Genomic DNA, 21,704 nt, shown 5'->3' on the forward strand with positions numbered 1-21,704 from the left:
TTTTCAGTCACAGGTTTTTATGTATAAGGTCCTCGATTTGCTTTTGCAAGCTTAGGACGTGTGTTCATTCTGGTAGGAGGTAAGAAGATTGAAGCCACCACTTGAGCAAATGACTTGAGCTTCTTACAATCCATGGCTTGGAGGCAACAGCTACCTATGAACTTGTATTGTTGTTGCTACTATTATGATTGCTTATGATATTATTGTTGAGGCATTACCTGGTCTAAGGCCAATGTCAATGCTTTGGAGGTCAAACTACTCCAAAACTGTGTTGTTTTTGCTATTACAGCTTATGCAAGGCCTTTCCAAATCTTGCAAGCAAGTGCAATGGTCTCGAGCTCTACTGCCTCAAACACTACTATAGATTTCAAGCTAAAACAAGATAAATTTTTGAGTTGGAACAAGATCAATTTCAACTACGAGCTATTACTAAGTAGGTAATTGATTTCAAGTTGGAACAAATCAAATTTCTAAGCTTGAGCAAGAACAATTGTCAAATGCCAACTACTACTACTAAGCAAGTGATGGCTGTGCAATAGATTTTCAAGTTAAACAAGGCCAATTTTGAAATGCCAACTACTATTACTAAGTAGGCATTGCTGAGTAGGCGATGGTTGTGCAACACAAACGGAGTCTACTACAATGGTGGCAAAGGCCTAAACCCTCGGCTTGGGCCATATAAGTCATTCCAACCAAGAGTATAAGGACGGGTAGGTGAAAGCATGCATGCCGACGTAGACACATGCACATGTGTGCATGCGTGCAGTTAGGTTAGAGGCAATCTTAGTTAACTTAGAGGCAATCTTAGTTAACTTGTATAAGGACTTGGATACAACAGATTGGAGCTTCTAACTCTAAAAGTGCTCCCTTCTTCAAACTTTGGGGAATTTTTTAAAAACATCCAAAACAACATTAAGCACGCTTTATCTTCCCTTTCAATAAGGAGCTCATGCATAGAGGCTAGATTCTTTGGACCTAAGAGGGAGAATAGGTACGGAGATGGTGTAAGAGCAAGAGGACCGGTTTATTGCTATAGTTAATGAAATGAGTGAATTAACCTAAAGAAGTTACCAATACTGAAGGTGTAAGAATAAAGGCTACCTTACAATGGTGAAAGGTGGAAAATGCTCCATTCAAGTTACTCCTTGAATAGCCAAATAAGAATTGCTATGGACATGCACCTTAGGACAATTGAAAGGGGTGATGCTCCACCAAAATTTCCCTTTGACCTACCAAAGAAGCTATACAATATTAAAATGTTGTGCTTATGTATACGCAAAGCTACGGAAGCATAAAAATGTGGTGCTTATGTATACATGAAGTCTCAAAACATCACAATAACTCGACAATCTTGAGCCATTCTGAAACTTTGATACACTCATAATCGTTATGTACAACCTCAGCATACATTCATGTTTGAAACAATTTGCAAACAACCTCCATGAACATGTTAAAACGCTCTTCACTGATGTGTTGATATACATTGCCTACATATGTGGGATCATCCCCCTTCGGTAAGATCTGCAAGCAAGGGATAATTGAAAGGTCGTGAGCACTCTAAGACTAGACTCCTTTTATAGCCAAGTGCTAGCTGTGCACAATTACATGTATTTAGTTGATTAGGAAACGATGATAAGATGGGAAGAATCAAAGATCAGGATTTCTTGTATGATACAAAGGTTTGGGTGCCATCACTAGTGGGCAGTATAGAAGGCCTTTTAGAAGCCAAAAAGCTGTTTTGAAGTCTCGTCAGTCAAGTAAAGCTGCTGCATCAAGTACAATTCTTTACACCTGACAAGCAGCCTGCATAACAAAGTTTAGGAGGAGTGGAAAACGTGGCAACAAGTACTCCGAAGTCATCAATGTCCTTGTTCGAATTTATCAGCGGCTGACTCGTTGCAACAGATGCTACTACATAATCCATCTTTTCCAAAGAAATTGCCACTTCTTTAATATATATCTGAATGACGAAACCCCATATATGCCTTCAATCTCCTTAACTTTGCATCTATTGTTCCATCCACAGGTAGGTCATAAGTCATCAGAAGAGACTCCACATGTTCCGCTGAAAGTGCAACCAATTCAGCAAGGCTATTAGGTAAGTTCTCGGGAATCAATCCATCCAGTGTCGGTACAGGCATCAGAGGATCAGTCAAAGCACAACCACCATTTATCCGCCTAGCGTCTTTCCGTTGTTGCCTGGAAAAGAAAATGACACCAAGGTCAAAGTGCCTCATCCAAAATTTGAAGACGTCCTTGTACAAACCAAAGCCAAAAATTAACAGAAAATCCCTTGCATTCTCGGTGACTAATATAGTCTGCATGCTCTCACAACACAGCATTATCATGCTGAACTATACCCAACACCCACATTAATGATTGTGGACCTTCTCATTGGAGACCTTCTCACTGGAGACTTTGAATAATCTTCACTCTTTTCCAAGACAGGACACCTCCCTAGCCTCGTCTAATCATCTTCTTCGCTATCCAGCTTGAACCTACATGATCAGCCCTAACTCCCCTTTTCTATGATTGTAGCATCTACAGTCAATATATATGATCAATCCCTGTACAAGAGGTTGAATTAAAATTAAGCATTGGCCTTCTAGAGTCCTTGGATCCAACCTTTTCATTGAAGACCTGCTCACTGAATGTTCTTCACACTCTTTTCCAAGCCAACATGAAACCAACATGATCAACCCTGACGCCCCTTTTCCATTATTGCAGCATCACCAGCTATATATGACCAACAGCGATACAAAAGGTAGAGCTAAAATTTAGCATTGCAGTGAATATTGCCCTTCGAGAGTCCTCGGATCCAACCTCTCATTTGTAATATGAACAAACATGGATCACTGAAAAGCCCAGATGATATGTGAAACTTTGCCCCTTTCACTCTAGAACACCTCCCTTACAAGACACAAACCAACCAAAAAGTAAAAGGCCTATCCAACAATGTTATCTTGTCAAATACATACTCAAGGCTAAGGACTTTACATTATCCGCCATTCTGCTTTCAGCGCATCAAACTCATCTCGAGTGACAACATTGGTCAATTTGTTTGCCATAGTTGCCAAGTGATTAGCAATAACACTGTATTCTGTAATAGCAGGTACTTTCCCTCGACCTTTATTACTTACGCCTATCTTCCTGCAAATAGAAAGGAATAACCAAACAGTCAATAATGCAGCACACAAAAATATTTACAAAACATCACCATCTTCTCAGATTAAATCTCTCTCTCTCTCGCTCGCTCTCGCTCTCTCTCTCTCTCTCTGTGTCCACAACCAAAACTGGATCCATAAAATCTTACATGACAGGTTGATAGAATTTTCTAGCTCAAAGTTTGAAATGACTAGAGACAAATTCTACAAGCGGTGTAGGGGATACATGTAAGGAGATGTTTGAAGAGATAAGGATAAACCGATGTTTGGCAATCCCCAACACCGGTATAAACTAACAAACAAGTGGGAAGAAGAAATTCAGCCACTACAAGAAAACAAGCCAATTTGGTTACAAACTCAAATTATCATAGTCTAGGAACAAAAGGGTGAACCATCCCTATATGAAAGACAACCTATTAAATCAAGACAGAAATAGGAGACGGGCTAAATGAACCAGTCCATGACTCAACATGGGTAAAAGCCACCTTCAATTCCTTGTACGTTTGATAGAGTGGTAAGAGCAGCAGACTTGTGACAACAAGATGGCAAAACACTTGCAGACAGGTTATGTGTAGTATGCAGCCAACAAATTGTGATGACAGACGCAATATGTCTTTTTGGAACTACCCTCCTTACTCTCACATTAGAAAGAAGGCATCACCACAATCCCTTACGTCTGCCAACCTCTGCCTGACTCTTCTGTGGTCACGACAACACAGGACAGCAGCAAAAGCCATGAGAGTGGCCATGCTGGCTGCCACATGGCAGGCAACAGCAAAGAGCAGCAGATTTCTTTGTATTAGCAAAACTAAAACCATTTATCAAATAGAATAGTGAAACGCCTGCCGTAGCAAGTTTCACTGAAACATTTCATGGTCCCAAATTTTTCAGCGTTTCAAGAGCCCTGAAACGTGTTTCCTAGTGACTATGCTCTTGAAAGGGAGCCAAACGTATACATGTAGAATTGCCATGGCAACACAACTGTCAAGAGGTTGCTAGCTCGAATGATTAACTCATACATTACTTTCCTGATTGCAAGGGATGGCACAAGAACATAAGGCCATAGGGGATTGCCACAGTAGATAATGATTCAATCAAGCTTCAAAGCTGATACAAATGATGTTGGGCCCTGCAGATATGGAGCAAACTGTTGGAGATAAGTGCACACTAAGTGTACTATTTCCTAGTCTACATTTGTCTAAGTCTAAGTCTAGTCTTTATGTCTTGAGTGTGTGCCATGTGGCACTTCTACAATTATCCCATAAGCACTCTTGCTTTATGTCTTGTACTTTGGCCCATATATTCAATGGGTCACATCATTGTAATCAATTAGTCTAGCTTGTGTCTTGTCTACACTCTTCTCAAGGTATTTCTAGTCTTTCAGTCTTGTTATTTCATTTCCAGTTTCTAGTTCTAGTTCTTGCTTCCATATTCCAACATGGTATCAGAGCTAGGTTGATCCCTCTTCTCTCCCCTCAGTTTGCCTCTTCTCAGATCTCTCCCCCACTGCAGATCTGCCCCTCTTCTCAGATTTCTCCCTCTTCACATTTTCCCCTCTTTCTGCCCCGTCATTGCGCTCCAGATCTGCGCCAGATCTGTGTGTATTCCAGATCTGTGTGTACGCCAGATCTGTGTGTATCCCGCTTCAGATCTGCGCCAGATCTACGCAGTTCAGCCACAGATCTGAGCGCCAGATCTGCGCAGTCCTGCTGTCACTCGCCTGCTGTCACGCCAGATCTGCACAGTCCTGCTATCCGTACATCGTCCGCTGTCCGTACACCGCCCGTATTTCGTGCGTCGTCCGTACACCGTACGTCGTCCGTACTCTGCATGTCGTCCGTACGTCGGCCGTACTCCGTAATCCGCTCGCCGTCCGTACATCGTCAGCTGTCCGTACAGTCCGTACGACTGTACGGAATCCTGCACAAGCCGACTTCTCCGACTTCTCCGTACCTGCACAGGCTGACTTCTCCAGCTCCATCTTCACGGAGATCTGCATCCTTTTTGCACCTCTACCTCTGCCCGGGATTAAGGTACTGAGCTTTGCCTCTTTCAGTTTGCTGAACAGTCTCTCCTTTTTTGCTGGTTCCTCTTGCTTCGATGGGCTGTCATATGCTATGGCCTTGACAAAGTGGTGAGAGAACCGGCTTCTTGGATCTCTTCCTCTCATTTATTTCTGCAATATTGTAAGGGAATAGACACTGCCCTTGCATCCTAGCAAGAGGTAAGACCTTCCCACATGGCATCTTCCTCTCATTCTCTCATATCTATCGACAAATTCAATGGGTCCAACTTTCATACTTGGCAGATCAAAATCAAGTGCCATCTTATGAAAGAAGGTCTTTGGGACATTGTTCACCGTGCTGCTCCCGAAGGTCCATCTGAGCAAGTTGTCACTGCCAAGAATGACAAAGCCTATGCTATCATATTGCTCGGCCTTGGAGATGATTACATTCGTCACATCTCCGACATACAGTCTGCTCCTCAAGCATGGATCACTTTGGATACCCTTTTTGGAGCCCGATCTAAAAACTCTAAGATTGCACTTATGATCTCATTCTTTGATCTACATATGCAAGAAGGAGCTACTATAGCCTCTCATGTCAATTATCTTCGCAGTCTTATGGTTCAGCTTGCGTCAGTCAAGTCTCCCATCTCCGAAGATATTGCTATTGCTGTGCTTCTCAAAAGCTTACCTGACTCCTATGCTACTCTTGTCACTACCTTCAAGTATCATAATAATCCTTCTCTTGAGGGTATCATCAATGCTCTCCAAGAGGAAGAAAGAACTCAACAATGAAAGGTAACTGACACTGCATTTTTAGCAAAGAAAGGAAGTTCTAAGGTAAGAAAGCCTTGCACCTATTGTGGCAAAACTAATCATATGGAGAAGGACTGTTTCAAGGCTCATCCATGCACCATTTGTGGCCGTGATAATCACCGGGAGAGGGACTGCTACTCCAAAACCTCTACATCAGCTCCTGCATCTACCTCAGCCCATGTAGCTGCAACATCTCCATCAGCTGATCCTACTGTTCCTTCCTCACATGATGAGAAGTGGGCTTTCTGATTACTTCTATGTCTTGTCTACCACCTTGACCACCGATGATGTAGGTCAAGGGGTTCTAGTGTCTTGGTCTTTCTATTTGACTACAGTCAGTCTTCTGTCTATCTAGTCTTGTCTGTCTGTCTATTTGTCTATCAATCTGACTATGTTTTAGATCCATCTTATCCCTACCCTTGTGGACCCATATGAGGATATCACTTGAGGAGGGGTGTCTCAAGATCTTTTGTCTGTCATGTTTTCTATCTTGTCTCTCAGTCTATCAGTCTTTATGTCTGTCTTCTAGTCTTGTCTTTCTGTCTTACTCCTAGTGTCCACTTAAGGAGGGTGTTGGAGATAAGTGCACACTAAGTGTACTATTTCCTAGTCTACATTTGTCTAAGTCTAAGTCTAAGTCTAGTCTTTATGTCTTGAGTGTGTGCCATGTGGCACTTCTACAATTATCCCATAAGCACTCTTGCTTTATGTCTTGTACTTTGGCCCATATATTCAATGGGTCACATCATTGTAATCAATCAGTCTAGCTTGTGTCTTGTCTACACTCTTCTCAAGGTATTTCTAGTCTTTCAGTCTTGTTATTTCATTTCCAGTTTCTAGTTCTAGTTCTTGCTTCCATATTCCAACACAGACTACATGTGAGCATGATAAGCCATGCATATGCTTGAGGAGACTGCAAGGGTGATCATTGTTACCCATGTTCATTCAAGTGAGCTCAAGAAACTTTGACAGCTTTTTTAAACTACATAGTGAGAACCTTACAAAGGTTCAAGAAACAGAAGTACAAGAGTTATGTCAACTTTGCCAAATATGACAAATTCAGTTAGTCAGTTAAAAAGAACATCTCACGAGTACCATATCGCAAGCATGAGTCCTAAATAGGATAACATGAACATGCTACCTATCTGTTATATGACAACTCAGGGTCTCAAAACCCAACAAAAAGCCTCTGTAGCATTAGATAGATCATGCGCCTGAGGTCACCATGCTCAAGAAGGTTTCAGGATGAGGGGCCTACATGGGTGTCTCCTAGTCTTTCTCCTAGCAAGTGGGTGCTTGTCAATTAGCCAGCAGAGAGGGAGTCCTCTTCCCACTGGGCTATTTAAGTGGCCATAGCCCTCCCTCCTCCATCGCCAAGGAGAGCTCAGTCTAGAGTAACAGTTGAATTGTAGAAGTAGGTATCTTACGCACCAGAAGCATCACTTTCTGTCTTGCCTTGTGGAAGGGTTTCAGTTTGATGAGAGAGCAAGGGCAAGCAATGAGGCCTTTATGTAGTGGGGAGAGGGCTGACTGTTGGAAATATTGTAATATTTAAGGCGGTGGCCAATGTATTAAGAAGTTAAGAGGGTTACAGGCACTTTTTCCTTCCAAGTTTTTTCCCCCTAACCACAATTAGGGGTTGAGTTTAGTGATTGAGTTTGTTTTAACTCACCCTAAGATTATTGTCATGTTGACAGACCCTTGTAATGCATTCTTGCAACTTCAATTCAATTCTGCTCCAGGCTTTTGCACTCTCCTCTACTTCTCACATTTGGTATCAAAACAAATTCCCCTTACTCCCCCGTGCCTCCCCCAAGATCCACGACAACTTCTGTCGCAAGAATCTTTAATTGCATGGCGAAGCACCTCAGTTACCAACCTGTTTTTGATCAGCCACTTGAATATTTTTTGTATCAAGGCAGCTCCTGGAGCTACTCTAGAGTAGGCCATCTCAGTTTTGGATCAGTTGCCCATATTTGGGGTGTTTTTGGAGCTTATCAATTCGTTTTTGAGTCATTTTTGCTGTTCTGCACCAGCTGCAACCTTTTCTAAACAGGCCGCCTCTATTTCTGAAGATTTCCAAGGGCTTTCTGCAGAGATTTTGAGCTGCTCAAGTGTTGCTGCTGCTGGTTCAGAGGGTTTTCTACAGATTTCAAGACTTTTTGCATAAGTTCTGGCATAGAGAGCTGTGCAACAGCTGCTATCCAGCCTCTACTATGAGTTTGAAGGTGAATTCTCAGTTTGTAGGGTGTTTTTGACCCGTTTTTTGGGTTTCAGGCCTGCTGCAACACCTTTTCTGCACATTTCGGGGATGTGCAAGTATCTGGAGTAGTCCGTACAGTGTGCCTGTCTGGTGCAGCATGTGGAAGCATTTTCAGAAGAAATTGCATGTTGGAGCTGTACAGATCAGCTGTGACCTATTACAGACTCAATTTGGAGCAGGTAGCACTTGTTAAGGCCCTGATAGCTGTGGAACAACTGCTATAGTCTGCTGCAGATTTTTTGAGCTGTTTTTTGTCCGACGAACACTCTGCAAACAGTCCACTTTTTCAGTTCAAAACTAATGTAAAAAGGCTGCATTTGCCTAGCCAAGCACTGGCTTATGGAACACTGTTCTATTGTTGGTGCAGTATAATTCACAGAACGTGTTACTAAAATTTTGAATTGTTTTTGCAATTTGCAAACTGTTTTTTTGACGTGTTTATAGCCTGCTGCAGCCCTTTTCTGCAAATTTCAGGGTTTGTGCAGGTATTTGGAGCAGTCCGTACTTCTTCCTATTGTACACGGACAATAGATGTCACATGCACCCCTGCACTAAGGTGCAAGGTGACAACTAGCTTCATCGACAAAGTGCAATTAGTTCCCTATCATGGGATATTTTGTCGTATGCCGTGACCCCATTGTGAGCCCTTGTCTAGGGACCGTCAAGCACGAGCTACATAGGTCAGTCTCTCAGCCTTAGGCCAAGTCAAAAGTCAATTCATGTACAGTAGTACCCACTGGAGAACTGTACACAGCCATCATAGGGTTTTACCTAGGTCTAGGTCTCAGCCTAGGGTAGGAGCCCAAAAGGGCTTGACCAAGGATTGGGGACGACCCAAAAGGGCTGGACCAAGGATTGGGGACAGGAGCAGCCAAGGAAGGAGCCCCAGAAGGGCCCCTAAGGCAGCTCTCCATCAAAGGAAATGGGCTGGGGGAAGGCTGTCTTGTGCCCCTCCCTAGGCAGCCAAGGGGCTGGGGAAATGAGCTTCCCCTCAATCCTCACTCAGCTTCCCCTCAGAACAGCCTCCTTCCTCCAGCTTGGTGCACCCCTTACGCCTTCCAAAAGTCTTTTGCAAGACAGCCATCAGTTCAGCAGTTCCTAAGGGTGATCCAAGAAGGTGTCCACGCAGTGCCATAGCCCGGCTCGGAGTAGAGGTTTGGGGTTTCTGTTTCAGCATCTTTCTTTTACAATTTTCAGCTTTTCTTAGTTCTATCTTTAGCTCTCTTTAGCTCCATCTCTCTCAGCTTCCATATAGATCTCTCAAGCTCCATATCTCAGATTTCCGTCTTCCCTTCATCTCTCTCACTCACGCAGCTCCGTTGCATGCTCAGGGACAGCACAAGCCTCTTCAATAGCCTTGCATAGTAGTCCACATTTCCAGTGTGGGCAGCTTTGGTCTTGGTTGAGATAAGGTTGCTTCTCATGCATTTGAGGGTAAGCTCTCAGTGTCGAAGGGTCATCCTTAGAGTTGCATCCCGTGCTCTCTGAAGGATTGTTATTTGTATATTTTGCAGTTCTCCAAGTATAAAGCATTCTTCCCTATTTGAGGAAGGGGGCCCTCAGTGGGTACAGGGACCCAATTTGGTGTCGTCTCTCTAACCCCTAATCTCTCGCTTCCTCTCTATGGTGCATACGCATACGCCTCGCACAAAGATTTGAAGAAGGTCTCATTGCGATTACACGATCATTACCGTTGCATGTTACAATAGAGCAATGCTTCATGGTTGGTATAGAAGACAAAATCAATTGCAAATAAACAGTATTGAAATTTCACTAATTGTTGGTTGTTGCTACTAATTTGTCATTTAAAGGGTTCGAGTCTTTTTCTCACCTATAGATATAAACCAGTGTCGTAGTATATATGTAACTTAGGACCCCAAGTCGCGCACACTTGTATGAAAAAAAGCTTCATAATCATGGATGGGGAAATAAAGTTTTCACCTCCATTAGGAGTACTTAAGGGTTAGAAGGAGTTCAAGGTTAGAAAAAGGTTCCAAGGTTTAGAAGGAGGTTCCAAGTTACAAGAAGACTCCAGGGTTAGAATAGAATACATGGTAGGGAACTCGTCTCCCTCCTAGATGGAGTACGAGGGATGAGAAACTAATCTACAAAGTGTAACGATGCACGGGAAGAGTAGAAGTGGGAGAGAAGAAATGGGTAAGAGCAAAGTGTTTGGGGAAGAGGAAGAAGAAGGAAGGAGGAGAAAGAAAGTCCATTAATGTCCACGGGAGACCAACAGGTCTATGGGACAGCAAAAAACCGTCTAGTACATCTGCTCTAGGGAGGGCACATGGCAGATCCCAGGGAGTGGAAAAGCAACCCCAATTATTTAGAATACCTACATCATAGTCTAAAGAAGTAATCAGCCATACATCAATTTAAGACTGAGAGTCTTTTGGTTTTGATTTAAACTCTTTAATTAGTGCTATGCCTTCACGATAAACTGCCCATTTTCCATCCTTCCTAGCAGCCCTGACTTTAGCTAATTATGTTGCCTTGTTCTTCAATTGAGCTCGTGTAAGTTCCTCAACTATCCATATCTTAGTCCCTTTCAATTTGTAAGATTGTCGAAGAAGCTTGATCCGTAAATCTCGCGACTTGACTCTTGAGTGTAAGATTAGCATGTCCTTTGGAATGCCGGATATTAGTTGCCCCGTCATCATCATCATCATCATCATCATCAACCTTCCATTCAATATCAGGCATGGCTGCTTTGACATGTGCTAAAGTCTCATTGAAAGAGTCATCATCTTTGAACCATCCTTCACGGAGCCCCCCCACTCTAATCTTCAATGCATTATCACGTCTGGCCTCGTGTTCCTTGATCTCTTCTTGGATATCAGTCTTGTTTGCCTTTGTGTCAAACTCCTCAATCACTTCTTTCTTGATTGATTGTACTTCAGGATGGACCATATCTTTGACTGTAGAGACTAGTTGAGGAGTAGGAGGAGAATTCTTACATGAGTCCACAACCTCAGCAATTACTGCCTGTTTGCCAGGTCCCTCTAGAACTTGAAGTCGAGCTTTTACTTCTGCCAGCTCAAGCCTTAACTGTCTAACTACTTGCTGCAAATAATAAATATGTTCATGTTGTCCAATGAAAGGTCGTTTGGACCCTTCTTGCTAGTAATTGCGTGCATACGGAGATGGTGTCATGGTTGCAACTGTAGAGTACCAAGTCCCGATAGTTAAGGTTGATGGAGTTGAGGGGGATTTGGAGGAGAGGGTAGGCCAATCCATATTGGCCATTTCTTAGAACTCCCTAGCTGTACCTAACTCCTGAGTTGGGCTGGAAGTTTAGCCCAACTCGGGGTTAGAAACCCTAGGGGCTTTGCTGCGAGAAGGTACGGGCAGGTACGATGGACTGGTACAAAAATGTACGAAAAGGGTACAGAGAGCTGTACAGTGCTATACGACGACTTGTATGGGACTGTACGATGCACGACGATGACCTGTACGGGACTATAAGGGGAGTGTACGACGAGCTGTACGGAGGGGTTACAAAGCTGTACGACGGGCTGTACCGAGGGGGTACGGCGAACTGTACAGAGAGGCTAGCGGAGAAGCTGAGCAAAGACGTTAGCAGGGAGGCTAGCGGAGAGGAGAGGCTAGCGGAGGGAGAGGCTGAGCGGGAGAGGCTAGCGGGAGGGAGAGGCTAAGAGGGAAGAGGGGAGAGGGGGGGTGTTGTCACATGCACCCCTGCAATTAGGTGCAATGTGACACACTAGCTACATCGGCAAGTGTGTTATAGTTCCCTAATAGAAGATTTTGTCGTATGTTGTGACCCCTTTGTAAGCCCTTGTCCAGGGACAATCAGGCACAAGCTACGTAAGTCAGTCTCTCAGCCTTAGGTCAAGTCAGACAGATCAATCCTTGTTCACAAGTACCCATTGGAGAACAGTAGGGTAGCGTTTCCAGAGATAGGTCTAGGTCCACCCTAGGATAGGAGCCCTTTTGGGCCCCCTCTCGGGGCTAGAACAAGCGAGGGAAATGGGCTGGGGAAGGGCTGCCTTTATAGGCTTCCCTGCACCCCTCCCTACGCCACCTTTTTTATGGGGCCATGGGCCGACCAACCAACCCCCAACAGCCAACTGAAAAGTCGGCCAGTTTGGGCAGGTTGGCTCAGCCCTCCAGCCCTATAATAGGGGCCATCCAAGCCTCATTCCTCACTCAGCCTCCCAGCCTTCAGCGCTCCCAACAGGTCCCCTCCAGCACCTCCTGTGCAGCCCTAGCACCTCCAGAGTTTGGCCTCTGATCAGCCTCAGTTCAGCCTTCTTGGAAGGTGTCTACGCAGCACAACAGTCGAGGATTCGGACCAGCAAACGGAGTAAGGTTTGGGTACTGTTTCAACAGCTCTTAGAGTTCTATTTACAGTTTTGCACAGCTCACTTCTCAGCTCTATATTTCAGTCATCTCTCAGCTCACCCACGCAGTAACCCTGCATACCAGTGGACAGCACAAGCCTCTTCCTTGCCTTGCAAAAGTGGTCTACATCGTCAATGTGAACAGCATCAAGGTCTTGGTATTGGTTGGCATTGCCACTCAAGTCTTTGGGTTTGCAATACGTGTGCACAGTGTAAGCGCATTTCCGTGCTCTCTCAAAGAGTGATACTTGCACCTTTTAGTTCTCCAAGTATAAAGCAAATTCTCCCTTGATTGGGGGAGGACCCAATCGGTGGTTGACTCTGTTCTCTCTCTACCCTCATCTCCTTTCTCTCTCTATGGTGCATAACGCTAATTCCTCGCCAAAGGTCTTGCTGTGATTACACGATCACATAACCATTGCATGTTACAATTGCAAACGTGGCAAAGGGAGGGAGGCAACAGTAAGACATGCTTTTGAACGTTAATAGTGCAAGGGAGTATGGGCATTTGGAGGCAATTGCACATGAACACCAAAATGCCCATCCATTCCATCATGAGATCTTTATACAAGTTTTGAGATCTTCTCTCCTGCATGTAGGAATTGCAAGACTCTCTCTCTCATGTAGGAATTGTATGTAGAATTCACATGTGGAAATGGTATGACTTTCTCTCTCTGCATGTGGGATTCGTGTACCTTTCTCTCTTTGCATTTAGGATTCACGTGACTTTCTCTCTCTACATGTAGGAATTTCAAGAGAGATTTTTAATAGATTATTCCTTGAGTCATTTGAGAGATTTGAGAGTTTGTTCCTATCAGCCTCATAGTGAACGCTTCTCTCACTGGACCTAGTCATTCTCTCTCTAGAATTAGATTCTAGAAGTATGACCAGATCTTCCCTTGAGAGTTTTGGCTATGTCTCAAGTCTGTCCTACCAAGTCATTCTAATATGCGCTCACGCACATGATCTTTCTAATATGCTCTAAGGCACATGATCTTTCTAATATGATCTTTCTAACAATCATGTGTATTCTCTACTAGCTTCACTGCAACTCATGGTACTTGTTTCAACGACTTAGGCTGACCAAGCAAGATACATCCTTCTGCAACGGTGATCTATTGTTCTACTTTTTGATTTTCATGTCCCTAATGAGATTCAAGCAAGTTTTGTTTCTGTTTGTAGATTACATGTCACGGGCATCCACAACCTGTAGCATGCTTGGCTACCACGTCAACAACCATGTCAGCACAGCCAATCAACAACCACGTCAATGCAGTCGTGAAGCCACATCAGCACACGTCAACAGCCATGTGGCGGATTGCCACGTGGCAATCGAAAAATACAACAGACCCAGCCCAATCAATGTAGGCTAGTCGATAATTTTCTAGGTCCCAAGGGGGCCTAAGTCTCTACTGGACGCAAGAAGCAATAGAAACGGAGTGGAATGCAAGGGTAGCTGAAGCAAACCTGAGTACGTGCAAATGGATAATGAGAAAGTACAAAGATGTGGCCTATATGGCCCTGAAGTCAACCATATGGCTGACCAATGAAATCAACCTAAGGGTTGACTGAGTCTTAAGACTAGCCTACAAGGCCATTCCAAGGCTAAGTGCTAACAAACCCCCCTCCATGGTATGGCTGATGTAACTTGGCTACATCTCAAGTATACCTGGAAACTATATCATGGTTGCACATATTCGTCCAAGATGGATATAGCAACCTATGACAGTACGGGGAGATCAACATCACGTAAAAAATGGTGCCAAGTGTAAGGCATGTCGAAAAGCCTCAAACTTGGGCTAGAGCCTTCGTGAAGAGATCTGCAAAGTTGACCTCTGTGGGAACATAGGACAATTGTATGTCTATAGCTGACAATCGCTCTCGAACATAATCATAATGAACCTCAATGTGCTTTGTTCGAGCATGAAACATTAGGTTTCTCGTAATAGCCAAAGCACTCTGGCTGTCAGTGTAGCTGGTAGTAGAAGCTGACTAGCTGATCTCAAGATCTGCGAGTAGCTTACGGAGCCAGACACACTCTATTGTAGCTGTGAAGGTTGCCCGGTATTCTGCTTCACAACTGGAAGTAGCGACTATAGGCTACTTCTTGCTGAACCATGAAATGCATGAAGATCCAAGCATGAAAGAATTGCCATTGTGAGACACTCTCGTGTCATAACAACCTGCCCAGTCACTGTCAGTGAAAGCATGCAAGACAAATGGAGACTCATGATCATAGAGTAGCTTATGGAGCCAGACACACTCTATTGTAGCTGTGAAGCTTGCCTAGTATTCTGCTTCACCACTAGAAGTAGCAACTGTAGGCTGCTTCTTGCTGAACCATGAAATGTATGAAGATCCAAGCATGAAACAATTGCCACTATGAGACACTCTCATGTCATAACAACCTGCCCAGTCACTGTCCATGAAAGCATGCAAGACAAGTGGAGACTCATCACCATAGAACAGTCCCAAAATTTTGTGTGGCCTTCAAGTAACGGAAGCCATGCTTCACTGCTTGCCAATGCTATGTACTAGGCATGTGCATATACCTACTCAGCTAGGAGACGGCATACTGAAGATCACGCCAAGTATGACAAATAAATAAGGCAGCCCACAACCTACTAATAAAGAGTGGCGTCAAAGGGTGCACTCCCATCCTTGGAGGAGAAATGAAAGCTAGGCTCCAATGGTGTAGAAAATGGCTTGCAATCTTCAAACTGGAAGCGGTCTAAGAGCTATCCAATGTACTTGGGATGACTCATCGATATACCCCCCTCAAAGTATGCAAACTGGATGCCCAAGTAATAGTGCTATTGGCCCATATCTGTCAGACAAAAGATTTTTGCAAAGCTGCCTTGAAATCCACAATTTTATGCAAGTCTAGCCTAGTGATAAGCATGTCATCTACATATAGAAACAAAATCAAAAATTCTAATTCACTCTTCCGGACATAAAGAGTAGCCTCCGTAGGCCTGTATCTTGTCATACGATGCCCATGGTGCCTGCTTCAAACCATAAAGGGCCTTTTTAAGCCACCATACCTTAGTTTTGGACCTTGGAAGTTCAAATCCTAGAGGCTGAGTGACAAAGACCTCTTCAACTAAATCCCAATGAAGGAAGGCGGTCTTGATGTCCAATTGACGGACCTCCCAATGCCTATGAGATGCAAGAGCAATGATACAACGAATGGTCGTGATGCATGAAGTGGGAGCAAATGTCTCTTCAAAGTCAATACCATGCTACTGAATATAACCTTTCGCAACAAGGCAAGCTTTGGAGCGATCAACACTGCCATTAGCTTTGCACTTCAATTTGTAAACCCACTTTGTGCCAATGGCACACATGCCTACAAGCAAATCACACAAGTCCCATGTGCCATTTGCTTGAATGGAATCAAGTTCAGCTCTCATGGCCTACATCCATTCGTGACTTTCAAATGCATCTTGTGACATAGAGGCTTCTCATTATAGGCAGTGGCAATCAAAGCTACAGCCAAAAAATTGCCTTGCATCTGTTTGTGCGCACCTCTAGTGCGGGCAGGTAAGGCTCAGCCTGCTTGCTGTCCCTGAGGGTATCCAAAAGCCAACAAGGGACTGATTTTTGTTGTTTCATGACAGCCTCTCCTCTTAAACTCCTTGCTCGATAGCATGGCCATCTAACGGTGGAAAATCAAGCTAAGCAGGAGCAATGGAGCTGCTAGAAGCATGTGGCATGGTGCTTTGCACTATGTCATCTATATCTGTGAAAGGCAGAATAGAATCAAATACATCAAAGGCTTCCAATGAAGGTTGTGTTTTACATTCCAGCCAAGGTAAAGGGGCATGCTCAGGCAAAACCACGTCCCGACTGACAATCACCTTGCTTGTGCTAGGCTGAAACAACTTGCAACCTTTGCTTCATAGCTGTAATCAATGAAGATGCATTCGACACCTGATCATCAAGCTTACGCCTCAACTGTGAGGGTACATGTGCATACGCAAGAGACCCAGACACCCACATGTGAGACATGACATGTCCATGCTTCATAGGGAGTAATGGTCTTCAATGCCCGAGTGGGTGCTCGGTTGAGCACATAGTTGGCGCACATAATTGCATCCAACCAGAATTTATTGGGCAAAGACTTTCCCTTAAGCATGCATCTGCCCATTTCCGTTTTTGTTCTATTCCTGTGCTCGGCAAGTCCATTTTGTTGCGGAGTGTAGGCCACTGTGCACTAATGAATGATACCCTAGGCTGCTAAAAAATCAGAAATTTCCCGGAACAAGCATTCATGCCCCCTCTCAGTGCAGAAGGTCAAGAGTTTCTCCCCACTCTCATTCTCTACCAAGGCAATCCATCAAATTCTTTTTTATATCTGGAACATATAAAACTTCCACAAGTAGAATGGTATCACCAAACACTATAGTGACAAGCACTTGACCAATCCCTTTCACGGGATACACTGCATTATTTGCACAAGTGACACTGCCCCCCTTCGGAACTCCACTAAATGTGTGAAAGAGATTTTTGCAAGAAGTGATGTACTTGGAAGGACCAATTGATGAGCTGCAATCTGAAGTCCTTGACCTGTGTCAAATAGGCATCCATGCTGCCCCCTTCATTCATCTTAACATTGTCAAGTTGCCTACGCAAATAAGCAACTCTAGCCTCATTGCATATCTGATATAGACTGGCCAAATTGTCCCATGCAGCTTTGACTGTTTTGCAAGACCAAATGTGAGGTATAACAACTCTCTTGCAATTCATGGCAATCACTACATGTATCTGTGCATCTCGCTGATCCCAACGAATCTGTTCTTGTGTTGGACAGTTGACGGCAGGCACAGAGGGAGTAGTGGTAGATGAACTAGAAGTGGCAGAAGTGGTTGTGGTGTCAGCAGATGCTTGTGATGAAGAGACAGGTCTAGTCTCTGATCCAGATACAATTCCCCAAAAGTTCATGGACACCAACAGGTGGCGCACCAAGTATGACCACATGGAATAATTGGTGCCATCTAGCTTATACTCAGCAGCAAGCAACCCAAAAAATTCATGGTTTGCCATTGCAAATGAAAATCCCCAATAAATAAAAGTGCTCTACAAGTGTCATAGCCTCAAGGCTACAATGCAAAGAGCTGGCTGCCCAAGCATTTAACTGCTGGCTGCAAATGTCAGACCAAAAATAACAACAAATGTCTGCTAGTGTCAATGCCAAGATGGCTGCTCAAACACTAAGCGAATTGCACAAGCTGTCCCCAAAAAATGACCTGCAACAAAATATCTCTCCAATCAAAGGACCCCCCTGCAAATAGCTGTCCTGCAAATGACCAGCCCAAATGTATGCAAATCAGTCCAATTCAAATCTGGGCTGAATCTGTCCCAAATGGTGGCTGAATGCCACAAATGTCAAAGGACAAATAGCCCCAAATCAAAGGAGAAATGCAAAATAGAACCAAAATTTGCCAACCAAGGTCAGCCAGATCTGGACTAATTACTGTGTCTACCCTAGTAGACCCAACCTACTCCAGCCCGGCTTGTTCTCAAAACAATTCCTTAAATGGGCATACATACACGGCCATCTCCTCCTTGTATGGGCAATCACAAATAGGCCATTGCCTTAACACCCCCTCTCGATAACTAGGTTGTGGGCCCACGCTCACCCATCTGGTGAGATGCTCAATCTGCCCATTAGAAAAGCATTTGTGAAGACGTCAGAAGCATTCTCTGCAGTCAAGCAGTAGACCAGATCGACCTATTCATCCTGAATCAGCTCCCTCATGAAAAAATACTGAACGTCAATGTGTTTCATCTGAGTATGGAACACTAGGTTTTGACAATCATAATGCAATTCTGGTCAAAACACAGGATCGCCATTGCATCCTAAAGGGTGTCCATGTCCTTTAGAATCCATCTGAGCCACACAGATTCACAGGCTATTGTTCCCACCGCTGAAGGAAGAGCGATCATTGCTTGCTTCTTGCCGGGCCATGAGATAACCTGTAACCCCACTAGAAACAGGATCCTCTAGTAGACCTCTACGATCCCAACCGCTAGACCAAACTGAATCCATGATATCTGTGCAGTTCTCCACCTTGAATATTTACAAAACCTCGAGAAATATTTCTATATGTAAGTCTCTTGGCTCTCGTGGCCTGATTCTTTAGGAAGGCTATCTATGCTGGTTCCAATAAACGCAACCTTTACGCAGAACCTGGAAGAGCATATATATTCGACGCATGATGGGAAACCCAACTACAACTGAGATTATAGGTTCTGATCAAATGAAAAACCCCAGATGTTTGAAGGTGAAAGTTAATTAACCGATTTGCAGAGGGTGTACAATAAAGATCAAATGCAGCAGTCAAAGAATAAGCCGAGATAAATCCCCTATGACCGATATATATCGGATGCAAATAGCGTTTCTAAGAGTTGCCGGAGAGAAAAGGGGTTAAAATAAGGGAATCTATCTAAAAAAGAGCGGAAGTTGACTTGCCCAGCCTCTGTCCAAGCTTTCTGCATCACGAGAGCGTTCTTGTGGGCTGAGCTGTTAGCGTGAGTAGAGAGCGCACTCGGCTGGAAGTTACTGCTGCCTTCTTTCCTGAAAGCGTTCCGTGTAGAGGTATTTCCGTGCGCCTCACAAACCGTGCAGAACATCCGTTCCTCACCATTCACAGTTCTCACAAATGCCCACGGATGAAGTTCTTGCCATTTTTCTTTCCACGAACGAGGACCCCTGTACTTCTTCCTCTTCAATCTTCTGCCGTCAATATGCGCACCGTCTTCGTGCTCGTACAATCCTTCGTCGTCCCCGTGAGGACCGAGTTCCAGCCCTTGCCTCTCGTCTTCATGGATGCCATCGCTATCCTTGTCAAGGCCAGCATCGCAATCTCTGTGCACCGTTGCGCTGCTGCTGCCCATCTCAATGCAAGAGCCATCTAGACGGTTCGAAAGCACGGAGGCATTGGCCAATATTCTCGTGTAGTTATCCATACAAGAGACTAAAAGAACGCGAGGAAAGCGAGATGGCAGCAGAAACTGGTGCCGAACCTCATGTGTGCCAGCATTCGCCCGATTGCTGTGAATCAAGGCAATGTCGAAGAAATGGATGACGATCCGGCGACAGAAGATGTGCAGGGCTTGCCAGCCATGCGCTCACAGTGCGAAGTGCAAAGCACGTCCAACTCTGAGAAGAAGCCTTCTTTCTAAGTACTCACTTTCAAAAACTGCCTAAGGGTTTTAGGGTGGGTTCAGACCCGACTACGTCCAAAGTGGGCCGTCTCAATCCAACCCTATTTCACAACCAAAAGAGTCGTTCTCGCACCTCAGCTGGCTGCCCACATTGGGTGTCTCTTTACTGCCCACCATCAAACCTAGTCCTTGATGCTCTTCTCCTTGCGACTTTAAGCTTGAGAAGTGAGATGACCATCTATCTACCAAGTGATCTGAGGGGTAGATTGAGAAGTGAGATGACCATCTATCTACCAAGTGATCTGAGGGGTAAATATGATACCCGTGCAATAGCCAATGATGAACTCCAACATATGCACTCCATACATGTTGCACATCTATATATCTATATCTATCTATCTATCTATCTATCTATCTTCTATCTTCTATACTATATATATAGGAGGACAGGGCACAAGGAGTTGACATGTGGTAACTTTGCCAACGTGGCCACGATATGGAGGCTCGGAAAGAGAAGATGGAGGTGCAGAGGAGGTTCGACAATCGAAGGACGAGGCTCACGCAAGGGAGAGACCGAGATATGACACGAGCCGATAGTGTGGTGATGTAGAGGCGCACGCGTAAGCCGCCACATAGTCTGCAACAGATAGTATAGTCTTCTGGGTGGCGCCACGTGTTGAGGCGCCATAAATCTGTTCCAAGGCCCACATGTATATTGCACGCCATGTGGTGCAGTGGTCTGATGGCTTTGACAGACTACGGGTCTGACACGCGAGGTACCCCATTCTGACACGCTACAAGTCCCCATGCAAATGACAGTGCGGGTCACAGTCCACACCACTGCATTGCCATGTGGCACCTGCGCATTCCACAACGTGAGGGACAGTCGAGAGAGAGGGAGAGAGAGAGAGAGAGAGAGAGGCGGGGCCGGGGGAGAGAGAGAGAGAGAGAGAGAGAGAGAGAGAGAGAGAGAGAGAGAAGAGAGAGAACAAGATGAATTTCATTCATTAGCCTGCCCTAGATGGTGAGCAGAAAAGGGGGCGAATCCCAAGCTTAGAGAGAGAGAGAGAGAAGGAGAAGAAAGAGAGAGAGAGAGAGAGAGAGAGAAAGGGGGGGAGAAAAAAGTGGAGGATTTGAAGGGATAAAGGAGAAGAAGAGGAGAGAGAGAGAGAGAGAGAGAGAGAGAAAGAAAGAAAGAAAGAAAGAAACTATTATTATCGTCCTCTGGGGCCTGAAATCGACCCATGGGACCCAATGGAATGTTACAAAAAGTCTCCTTCTTTGAAAAAGGGTGGAGTGGATAGCTAGCATGTTGCTACCTGTGTAATATATTGGTCACGGTATGCAAGGACCTTGGTAATGTAATTGCCCAAGGCTGCGAGGTGAGGATGGGAAAGTGGAGGATTTGAAGGGATAAAGGAGAAGAAGAGAGAGAGAGAGTGAGAGAGAGAGAGAGAGAAATGTGGAGACTTCCATGGGATTCTCATATGCTCCTCCAATGACTGCATGCCAAAACAAAGTGAACATAAAAATAAATAAATACTTGAATTTTCTCTTAGAAGGCCAAACAATTACTAAGGCCTACCCATTAGGGGCAGGCCAAAAAAGAGGGAGAAGAGTGAGAAGAGAGAGAAAAGAGAGAGGAGAGAGAGAAGAGACAGAGAGAGAAGAGAGAGAGAGAGAGAAAAGAGAGAAGAGAAAGAGAAAACAGAGAGGAGAGGAGAGAAGAGAGAGAGAGAGAGAGAGAAGAGAGAGAGAGAGAGAAAGAGAGAGAGAGAGGGGGGGCGAGAGGGAGCGAGAGAAAGAGAAGTGATAAAGAGAGAGAGAGAGAGAGAGAGAGAGAAGAGAGTAAGAGAGAAGAGAGAGAGAGGGGGAGAGAGAGAGAAAAGAGAGAGAGAGAGAGAGAAAGAGAGAGAGAGAGA

The 21,704-nt window shown here is 44.6% G+C and overlaps 1 protein-coding gene across 5 annotated transcripts; it reads right to left on the bottom strand.

Moving 5' to 3' along the window:
• Window positions 1-1,558: 1,558 nt before the first annotated feature.
• LOC147901423 (uncharacterized) lies at window positions 1,559-19,829 on the bottom strand. Of its 5 annotated transcripts, none has more exons than XM_087375961.1 (4): window positions 19,642-19,825; window positions 19,088-19,529; window positions 2,998-3,150; window positions 1,559-2,199 (listed from the first exon to the last, which is right to left on the bottom strand). In XM_087375961.1, exons 2-4 carry the CDS (start codon window positions 19,510-19,512, stop codon window positions 1,950-1,952), a joined length of 828 nt encoding a protein of 275 aa, XP_087232087.1. In that variant the 5' UTR covers window positions 19,513-19,529; window positions 19,642-19,825; the 3' UTR covers window positions 1,559-1,949. The 5 variants fall into 5 exon arrangements, 4 of the variants coding, with proteins under 4 accessions (XP_087232087.1, XP_087232085.1, XP_087232086.1 ...); XR_015541161.1 differs by adding an exon at window positions 2,626-2,855 and having other exon boundaries at window positions 2,063-2,199; window positions 19,088-19,829; XM_087375959.1 differs by having other exon boundaries at window positions 19,088-19,826.
• Between the last annotated feature and the right edge of the window lie 1,875 nt (window positions 19,830-21,704).

This window comes from Dipteris shenzhenensis, chromosome 6, assembly GCF_047967505.1.
Source record: "Dipteris shenzhenensis isolate YYH24624 ecotype China chromosome 6, Dip_SZ_1.0, whole genome shotgun sequence".
Lineage (NCBI taxonomy): Eukaryota > Viridiplantae > Streptophyta > Polypodiopsida > Gleicheniales > Dipteridaceae > Dipteris > Dipteris shenzhenensis.